This window comes from Athene cunicularia, assembly GCF_003259725.1.
Source record: "Athene cunicularia isolate RWA chromosome 4 unlocalized genomic scaffold, athCun1 chr4_part1, whole genome shotgun sequence".
Classification (NCBI taxonomy): domain Eukaryota; kingdom Metazoa; phylum Chordata; class Aves; order Strigiformes; family Strigidae; genus Athene; species Athene cunicularia.
In genome coordinates, this window is record NW_020799098.1 from 604,831 (window position 1) to 615,091 (window position 10,261).

At 53.9% G+C, this 10,261-nt stretch overlaps 1 protein-coding gene across 1 annotated transcript; it reads right to left on the reverse strand.

Moving 5' to 3' along the window:
* Positions 1-26: 26 nt before the first annotated feature.
* Positions 27-3,765, reverse strand: LOC113479260 (cytochrome P450 26B1). Its single transcript, XM_026847030.1, has 4 exons — positions 3,461-3,765; positions 2,286-2,441; positions 1,361-1,642; positions 27-442 (listed from the first exon to the last, which is right to left on the reverse strand). The coding sequence occupies exons 1-4, from the start codon at positions 3,590-3,592 to the stop codon at positions 50-52; spliced, it is 963 nt and encodes a 320-aa protein (XP_026702831.1). The 5' UTR covers positions 3,593-3,765; the 3' UTR covers positions 27-49.
* Between the last annotated feature and the right edge of the window lie 6,496 nt (positions 3,766-10,261).

Below are 10,261 nucleotides of genomic sequence, written 5' to 3' on the forward strand. Positions count from 1 at the left end.
CACCCCTCCGTCCCCCGGCCGCCCGTCCCTCGCGCCACCGGTGTGGGCTTTACACCGTTGCCCCCAGCATGGCGTCTGTGCCCGTCAGGATCTCGTTCTGGTTGGAATCCAGTCCGAAAAATTTGACCTTGAGTCCGTCGACCGGGTGGACCACGGGCACCAGGGTGATTTTGGGGAAAGTCCTGGTGGCGAGCTCGAAGCGGCTGGTGCTGGCCAACTCGATGGCCAATGCTTTGAGGAAGAGCTTGGCCAGGTGCTTGCCCAGACAGGTCCGTACGCCTCCTCCGAAGGGGAGGTAGTGGAACCTGCCGTCCTTGTCTTCGCTTCGACCCTGCCCAAAGCGGTCGGGGTCGAAGATGTCCACGTCCTTGAAGACGGGGGCGGTGTCGTGGGTGTCCCGGATGCTGTACATCACGCTCCAGCCTTTTGGGATTTGGAAACCCTGAGGAGAAGAGGGAAGGGGTGGAGAGAAAACCAGAGCAAGTCAAACCCTACTGTCAAGAGAAAGGGAGCAGGAGGACAAGATAAAGCCATTTTGCTTTGTCTGCTTTTTCCCATTTTCTTTGGGTTTATTACTCGAGCATGATGCAGATTTAAAAGAAAACCAGAGAGAGCAGCGCTGGGAGGTGGGAATCCTGGGTTTACTCCTGCCTCTATCCCAGGGACCCGCCGGATGATCCGTTGCTATTTATTTGTTTTGCGGTTGCTGGCAGGAGTCGCCTACCAGGAACCCCGTGGTGCTCGACTGCTGCCGAGCAAAGGGAAGCAGCTTTTCTTGTGCCCGTGCCGTGCCCCCCACATCGGCCAGCCCTCCCCAGAGCATCCAACCCATGGCTTTGTTCACACCCCGCCGTCTGTCAGCCCCACACACCCAACGCACACGTCAGGGCCTGGGAGATGAGAAACGGGGCGAATGTATCATCCCCTGAGCACTCTAAAAGGTTTCCGACCCGAATAATTTCATTAGTAGGATTTACAGCCAGGTCTCAAGATTTTGTTTTGTTAGTAGGAAATTCCAGCCATCGCGGTGAGTAATCTGCCTGCCATCCAGCAACCTGGAGATGCCCTTTGCAGGAAACCTGTCCCTTGTCACACCCCAGTTCAGATTTTGGTGTCAAACACCGTCACGAGTTGCTCTTTGAAGCATCACGCCTGTCTTCGCTTTGACAGCTCGAGTGTGTCCCTTCCCTGCCACAGATCCCGTCACGCTCCTCTGAATCCAGAACAATTTCACCTCCCATCCCCAGCAGGACCAAATTTGTCCTCCCTGAGGTCTCATCTGAGCCAGGCTCAAGCAAGCTTTGCAACAACATGCAAAAGGCTGTTTTGGGGAGCAGCCCGCAGAGATGACAACACTCACATCCAGCTCGAAGGTTTGCAGCACCGTCCGGTACCCCCCGGAGATGGGGGTGAAGAGGCGAAGCACCTCCTTGATGACACAGTCCAGGTAGTGGAGGCTGTTGATGTTGTCGAGGCGGAGGGAGCCCTCGCAGATACAGCCGTTGTGGAGGATGCCCTTGCTGCGCAGCTCCTCCCGCAGCTTCTCCAGCACCCGGGGGTGTTTGAGGAGCTGCATGATCAGAGAGGTGCTGGCGCTGGCGGTGGTGGCGTAGGCAGCGAAGATGAGCTCCAGGGTGCCATCCTGAGAGACAAGAGCAAAGCCAGGGTGAGACACAGGGGACGGGCAGACAGAGAAGTGCACAGCCTGCCATAAGGCCTTTTTTTTCCCTCCAACAGAACTGCAGGGCCTCTCCTTGTGCAGGCACAGGTCCTGAACACCCACCACAGGGAGCATCCCACTGAACCCTGGAGGATGCTAAGGACCAGACAGGCAGGAGAAAAAACCATGGGGATGGCTCTTGATGGCACATGAAGGACAAGTTATGACATGACCCTGATGCAGATAACAACTTGCCAAGGGGTCACATGCCCGGAAAAGTAGGCACCATAAAACTGGATGGGTCAGGGGATGAAGCTGATCAAGGCTGAAAGCTTCAACAGACTTGTACAGTCTTCTGGTATTCCCCAGAAACGCTTTATAGGAAGGGCTGAGCATGACTTGCAAATAAATATGGCCCGTAGGAAAGCAACTGGCTTGTTGGCACCATAATCCACCAGACCAGCATTCACCTGCAGCTCCAACAGCACACTGAGGTCCCCCGGCTCTTCCTGATCATCTCAGAGCTGCCCCAAAAAATCCTCCCTACAGCAGCTCACGCTTTGCTCTTCGGGAGCCCCTGCCCTGAGCACAACAAGCACAAGGGGACCATGGGGAGGATCTTTACCTTCAGCTCCTGCATGGTGAGCTCCTTGCCGTGTTCTTTGCCACTCTCTATCAGGATGTCCAGCGCATCAGCGTAGTCCTTGCCCTGCGTGTTCTGCAGTTTCTCCTGGATGGCTTTCTCCAGCCCCTTCTGCAGCGTCTCACGTGCCCGGATGCCCTGGGGAGCAGGAAGCCATCAGACCACACAGGACACAACGTTAGCACCGCCATCCCCGGCCCAGCATCCCCAGAGACGTGCTCAGGACACGTCTAAATAATACAACTGCAATTTCAGATGCTCAAAGAGAAGTATAAAGATGCTGAAGTTGCTCCCTGGGCAGGAGGAGCAAGCCCCTAGTGGGCGAGATTACAGGCAAGAGCAATCAGCACCTACGTGCAAATGATAGGTCTGATGTGGGAGACCCAGTACTGCACCAGTTCACAGGCCCCTGGCTCACTCTGGGATGTACAGCAGTCCCTGGGAAAATGATCTCTCAAAGGAAAGTCAATTCATCTGAAAGGATCCTCTTCCCAGGAGCGTAATGGCCTTCCCAAGCAATTTCATCACCTGGTCCCAGTAAAGCAATTCCTGAGTGCAGCTGCTCTGGCCTAACCATAATTACCTGCTGCCAGTGCTTCAGGGCTGCAAATCGTTGGGCTCATTCACGTGGTCAAATAAAAATTATAGAATTTGCAGGGATAATCCCCCAAAATAAATTTTAAACCCCTCTATTTCTGTTACCAAAATTCCCCATGAAATAAATACAATTTTTTTTGGTCTATGTTTTTTGTTACGTTTTCATTTTGCATCATTCGTCAAAAAACTAGAATAGTTCTCAGAATGACCCTGTTTCACCCTGGGGACAGGAGGGAATTAACAGGAGAAAGGCCCCACAAATTAAAAAATGCGGCAAAACTGCCAGTTAGAAGTGAGGTAAAATTATGAATTAAATCTGGGCGAGTTCTGGCTTCATTCTCTCTTGAGTCAAACCACATGGTCCCTACCACTCTAAAAACCTCCGAATGGATCTTCCCCTCCACTCCACCAAAACAGAGCTTTGTAGCCCCAAACGGACTCAGTTCTAGAGGGTGAGAAAACATCCCACCAAGAACCCGTAAAGGTGGGGATTAGCCCCTGTCACATTAACCCCAGACTGATGTTAGTGGCTGGTGGAGGCCTCAGCCCCAACCTCTTACCCTCCTGTAGCCGCTGAAGGGCAGATCCACCGGCAAGGAGAAGACGTTCTCCACAAACTGCTGGTAGACCTCGAAGAGGCGGTTGAGTTCCTCGTCGGGGATGCGGAAGCCCAGCAGGACACGGATGGCCATGCGGAAGGTGAGCTTCTGGGTCTCGTGGTAGACGTTGATGGACTCAGAGTTGCTGCTCCAGGCCCGAAGAGTGTCTTTGATCACCAGTTGGATCTTGGGGAGATAACTCTCCAGTGCCTCGTGGCTGAAGATTTTGGAGAAAACCTACAAAAGAGAGCAAGCGGAGATTTTTTTACACAGCCCCAACACCTTTCTCTTCGTTTCTGCCCACAGAAATGGGTATCACCCATCTCCTGCGCCGAGCAGAAGGCTCATCATCATCCAGAATTCATCATTCAGAACCACTGATTCCTAAAAGAGCTGCCAAAAAAGGGTCGATGGAGAAATATCAGCTGGCAGTTCCTCTGCAGGCTGAGCCCCAGCACAAGTGACGGGCAATATCAGGGTGCAAACCGGAGTCAAGAGGAAACGCGTCACCCTGCACACAGCAGGACAGACGGAGATGGTTCTGCCACAGCTCCATGGCTCCTGGCTCCCAGCTGCACTCATCCCATGGTTTGGATGCTACTAATGCATCGCTTCCATGGGGATTCTCTAGTGTCTAACATTATGGTTGTGCACGCATGCAGACACACTTTTCTCTCAGCAGGAGGCACTGGCGGTTTCTCCTGCCTATCAACCAACTTTTTTTAAGATACTTTTTAAGATGATTATTTGGAGGCATTTAGGATCTTTGTGAAATCTGGATGAATTGAGGCAGGGGTTCAAATGGGGAAGAGAGGCACACACGTACGCAGAGGCTGCGATCGCACACAGCTTATTTCCTTGGGAAATCGGGCAAAAAACCTGATGTCAGCAGACAGTATTAATTTAAGCTCTGCGAGTAAACACTGCACAGGAATGGGCCTCCCCAGGTCCCCGATGCTAATGGCTCCTTACTCCAATTTGGGCCAGGGCCCGCGCGTTGCACGAGGAGCTCAGCAATGCCAGGAATGTCCCTTCAGCCCTCCCCAGTGCAGCCCACAGCACACGCTTTCATTCGGCATCCCCGCCGCATCCCTCCCAGAGTGCACCGGAGGAAAAAGTGCTGTTTGTTTATTTTTTATTAACCTACACACACACACACACACACACACACACGGCAGCACGCACACACGCACCGCCACATGCCAGGCCTCCGGGAAAATCAAATTAAAACAGGCTCCCAAGAAGGGAGCTGCAAGCCTGCATAGCCTCCACCGGTGGCCAGTCCCCGGGGGGGGCTCAGTGCATAGTGGGGGGGCTGAAAAGTTATCAAACCAACAAGAGGAGAGAAATCAAAGCCGCCCCCTCTTTCCATGAGCGCCGGACTCACTGGAGCTGTAAATGTGAGAATTTCCTCCGCAGTCAGCACTCAAAGGGAAAGGTAATATTTTCCTGGCTGCGACCCCTCATTGCTAATGCACATCGTTCACTGGGAGTTTGTTTGGTGAAATAACACCTCTGTCCCCCCTCAGCCCTGGGCAGGAGGCTCGACAAGAGCCACTTCATACCGAGCTGCACTCGGGCTGAGCCCTGACTAAAACTCATCACACAATACACGGTGGAGCAGGGCTTGGAGACTCCCTGTGGAAATACCAGCGTGCAAACGGGATGGTGGGAGGAGAGCTGGGAGAGAAAAATGCAAGCGGAAGGACAGACAGATGTGCCTGCAGACAGACAGCCGTCCTCGGATGGCCACACGGAGAGGGGGCATGAATAAGCGGAGCAGAGGGATGAACGAACGAGCAGCGGGGCCGCGGTGAGATCACGGCGAGCGCGCGAGATGGTGCAAGCTATTTTTAAGCCTGGAAAGGGCAGCGATGCTCAGGCAGAGCTGCCTGGGTGAGGGGGTGAAAAAGCAGCCACTAGGAAAAGAAAACCTGGAGGTGCTAAAGCCGAGTCCCCCGGCTGCTCGGGGAAGGTCCAGAGTGAGCTGGGAGGGGGCCGGTTCCTGGTGGCCATGAGCAAGGACACCAGGTTTTGGTGCTGTACTGCCTGGGGGAGAGCTGGCTGCCACGAGCTGCTCCATGGGGATGGGACAGGACCTCCTGAGTGGGGCTGGCAAAGGGACACCAAAGTCTCCCCACCGGGCTGGTGTCTGCCCTTCATCCACGCTGCGGGGTTTGGGATGGGGACAGAGGCTCCCAGTGAATCGCCTTACTCTCTCCAAACTCTCCCTGTGACTCAGTTTCTCCAGCTGAAAGCAAAACTGGCGAGGGGACAGCTTAGGGGGCACCAAGTCTACAGCTCTGCTTGGAGCCACCATCCCAGTGGAGGTGGCCCCTGGGGGTCCCAACCTGTCCTCCCCCAGCTCTGCCCACAGGCAAGGGGCTCAGGGACCCCCCACACCCCCAAAAATAAACAGTCTCCCAAGAAATGCTGTTGGTCCTGCTGATAAAATGGCTGGAGCAGTGCAGAGAACCAGCCCAGGGCCATACCCCCGCCCCACAGACCACGCCAGACTCCAACGAGGAGAGTGCCCAGCCCAAGGGGTGATGCTTCGCGAAGGCGCAGAGTTGGGGACCCTCCGAAGAGAAGACTGAGCCCTCACGGAGGTCAACACCCCCCCTGCCCAGCCTGAAAAAGGGAGAACATTTAGCACTGGGGGGCTGAGGGAGGATTTTTATTTTTTTTTTTTTCCCCTTTTATGACCTGTCCTTGTGCTATCAGGCTCCTCCAGCCCCAGCCAGCTGCACCCCTCATCTGAGGGAGCCTTCAGCTCCTGGCCATAGGGCCAGCCAACATCGCGAGCCCTGGCCACACCGCCGGCTCGTCGCAACGTCCCGTCCGCTTGCCGCCGCCGCACTCCACGCCGCCTAATCCCAGATGTCAGCGGATCCTTCCCCAGCCAGACACAAGTCTGGATCCCCTTCCAGTCACCTCCAGTTCAACCCTGCATCTTTCCAGTTGATTAAAAAGGAGGAAAAGGCAGCCAACTTTCCCTGACAAATCTCCATGCAGTTCTAGCCTAAAATTCCTGCGCCCTCTAGTGAAGCCGAGCCGAACGTCTCGGCCGCTCGCCGGAGCAAAACCAGGCAAAGTCAAGGAGCATCGGTGTAAAAAAAAAGTTGCTCCAGAGCTTCCAAGAGGTAAACTCAGCTCTAAGGATATGCTCGGCTTTGCTAACACCGAGATGCAATAGCCCAGCCGTGGTGGGGGTCTAGCCAGGTGGCCTTGACAGAAGTGCCGGGGCAGTGGCCAGGATTTTTTGGGGACACTGGGAAGAGCCCCCATTTTTTTTCACATTTTGATATCTCCCCCCATGACAAAGTCTCGGGATTTGCTCTGTCCAGGGGCATTCATTTACGTCCGCACGCACACGCTCACCCCGCGCCAAGGGAGACACCACCACCCAGCGAGCCTGGCTGGAAACTTCCGAATCCATCTCACAGTGGAAACAGGATATTTAAAGATTTATGGTTTTCCTAAGGCAGAAAATTCCCTCCCAGTGTCTCAGCTCCAGGATCTCCTAGAGAGATCCAGCTCCGTGTGACAGCAAACTGCCCGCAGTCCTGGATGAAGAATACCCCAGCCCCAACCTTAAACCACACCGGAGAGGAGAGGAAATTCAAGTGAAGGGCCCTGAGCTTCAACCCACAGCATTTTCATGCATAGAAAAAGCTTTATTTAGTGGCTGGGGTGGAGAGGAGTTAGCAGGGATGATGCTTTTCATCCTCATCCACGCCGGCCAAGCCTCCCCACACCAAAGAGCTGCCTTTTGCCATCCATGATCTGCAGGTCCCCAGCTCCCACCCCGCACACCAGCCCGGCAAAGAGGGAACAGAGCTTCTCCTTCCTCCCCTCCAGGAGGAAAACTTACACTTTGGGATCGGACACCTGCGTCTCGTCCAGCCGACACTGGCCAGAGGCGCTGGCCCAACCAAACGAAGGCACAAGGAGTGTGGAGGCATTTTCACAAACCAATCTGGCACCCGCTGGCAGTTTGTCCAGCAGGACATGTCAGGAATCATCCAAAGCAGCGTCTCAACCTGGAAACAGACTATTTCTTCCTACATTTCAAAAGAGGAGGCGTTGTTTGTCCCAGCCCTGTCCTGTCACCACGTTATAATGGATGTCTGCCTCTCTCCGCCAGACGTGGAGCCCACTGCCATGCTCCAGCAGGCTTGTAAATCATGATATGTTTGCAGTGGGATGAGAAGGCTCACGAGCAAGAGCCTGTCCTGGCACCAGGAACACGAGCAAAGGGAAAACACGGCAAAAAAGTTGTGAAGACTATGCAAGGCGCCGCAAAGAGGAAAGGACCTCCCCAAAACCCCACTGCTGCCCTGACACTCTGCTGTCTATTTATGAAGGGCTTTGCTTTTCACAGACACACAGCAGAGAGCTGATCCCTTTCCTCCCCACCCTGTACCTGGCAAACGGAGCACTTGGACCGCTCCACAGTCTCCCGCCATGCTCCATCACGGGAGGAATCCCCAGGCCCATCAAGAGGGAAAGCCAAGAGTTTCACCCCAACTGAGCAAGGCTGGGTTTTCCCACCGCAGAGTGCAGGTGAGGAGTGTGGGTGTCTCGTGGGAGCTGAAGGCTGCAACCTCCCCCAGAGGGATTCAAGAGCCCCAGGAACACCACGACCTGTCTCCAAAGGGAGTCTGGTTACAGTAGCTGGAGTCTCCAAACTCGGCCCAGCTGAAGCAAAGGAGTGCCTTTGCAAAAGGTAGTTTCAGTGAAATCTGAATGATTCTCAAAAAAAAAAAAAAAAAAAAAAAAAAAAAAGCGCTGGGAAAAAAAGTAAAGATCATTTCAGCATCCTTGGGCGACGCTATGATGATCATGCACCTTTCAGGGTTACCCATACCTGTAATTTTAAATTCTGGTGGGGTTTTTTTAAACATCTAGGGTTGTGAGAAACTCTAGCATATCATATTTCCACTTGAGTTCAGAATAAAAGCAAGCCCAAGCACCCCATTTCCCCACGGCTCAAAAATCTCCACGTCCAAGCACCTCTCCTACAAACCCTCCTCATGGCACGGGAGACTTCGCTTTCAACCTGAAACTCTTTAACAGACCTTCAGGTTGAAGGGGTGGTGATACACCAGCTTGGGGGGGGAGAGCAAGGAACAAGCAGGACACCTGACATCTATCCTAGCACCTGCCTCTGCAAAACTGCCTCGTCTCTCAAAAAAAACCAACACCATCACCAGCAAAATGCAACAAGCTACGTTCAGCAATTTAGGCTTTTCGGCCCATTTTACAAGGATAACGAAACACACCCAGTTCCTCAGCATCTGTGTGCCTGTACCACCTCTGAAGTGGTTCTCTGAGTACCCCCCATCCCCATTTATTCACGAGGAACCAGTGCACTTGAAGAGAGCAAAATTCAGTTTATATATTGTCACTGCTCTTCAAGGAGGGAATCAAACACAGGGGGGGAAAGAGAAGGAGGATATCACAGCAATGGAGAGGGTGGCAAAGAAACGGGAGCTGTGTCCAGTCAGAAGAGGGTTTGGATTGGAAGAGTGGGATTGGCTGGCCAAGACAAGGTCCAATGGGGCATGTACCTGCTGCCTGAGTCTGGTGTCTTGGGCTGAAGCTGTGGAGAAAAAGCATCCTGCAACCCCCCTGGACACAGGGCTGCACGGTCAGCGCAGCCATTCATCGGCGTCAGAGGGCTGGGTTGGGCTGGGATGGGCCATGCCCTTTAGTTTCAGACCACGTACTAAATCCCAGATCTGTGGTGTGGAGATGAGTTTACCCAGAGCTAGAGCAGGAGAGCAGCTTGCCCAGGCAGCAGGGATAGTGCCCTGTCCACCACTGCAGAGCCACTGGAGGAGAAATATTAGGAGAAATATGAAGCATGGAGCAGGGACCAAAGGGAAGGGACCTCACACGTTTAAGTAAGAGGATGGAGTCTCCTAGAGACAAAGCCAGACTTGGCAAAGGAACCAGCCTCAAGTGCTCTTCCATGGGGTTGCTTAGACCTCAGTCCTGCCAAGGGCTCCACGGGCTGGGAGCAGAGCAGAGCACAAAGGGCAGCCACGCTCGCAGGGAGGATGAGAGGGAAACCCTTGCCCCGTGATGCAGCCCGCTCCATCCCCAAGGCGAAATAAATACCCTCCCCGAGCACGCACCTCGGCAGAAATAAGGGAAGACGCTTGGCAAAGCGCTTCCTCCAGCAGTTCTGCCACCGAAATCCTGAGCAAGGTCTTGTAAGACCTCTGTGCATCATGATGGGGATGAGCACACATCTGATGGTGCAGGCATCCCCGCTTCTGAACACGTGAGCTCCTGCCGACTATCAGAGGCCTCTTCTGAGCTTTAAACTAAGCCCAGGGAGGAGATGATAAGGGCTGAGATGACTCAAGGCCACCCTACAAAATTAAGAAGAAAGTTTAAGAGCAAGCTGGCCGACAGAGATATATTTAGTGGTAGAAGCGCCACCCGAGAAGTAATGGAGAGCATCATTAATGCGAGACAAAGCACTCAGTCCCCAGAGGAATGAGCAGGATAGCACGACCCACAACTCAGCAGGTTGCTCAAGCTGCGTGGAAGGATGGAGCGTGATGTGGTAGGAAACTAAAGCTATACAGAGATGGTGTAGGACAGATCCTGAGCCCAAAAAGGTCTCCCCCCATCTCTGGGATTAGCTGCTGGCACCCCCAATTCCATCTCTAAAGTGGAGCCCGGCCCCACGCAGAGCTACAGGCTGCAGATTGTGGTTCCACCCAGCACAGAGGAGGGGTTTCATCC

What these genes read in the sequence shown, in the direction of transcription:
- LOC113479260 (XM_026847030.1), bottom strand. Translation starts at nt 3,592, where the DNA reads ATGGCCATCCGTGTCCTGCTGGGCTTCCGCATCCCCGACGAGGAACTC. An exon ending in CCTTCAGCGGCTACAGGAGG is followed by an intron (nt 2,442 to 3,460) that starts GTAAGAGGTTGG and finishes CCTGCTCCCCAG; the next exon opens with GGCATCCGGGCACGTGAGAC. An exon ending in TGCAAACCTTCGAGCTGGAT is followed by an intron (nt 443 to 1,360) that starts GTGAGTGTTGTC and finishes TCTTCTCCTCAG; the next exon opens with GGTTTCCAAATCCCAAAAGG.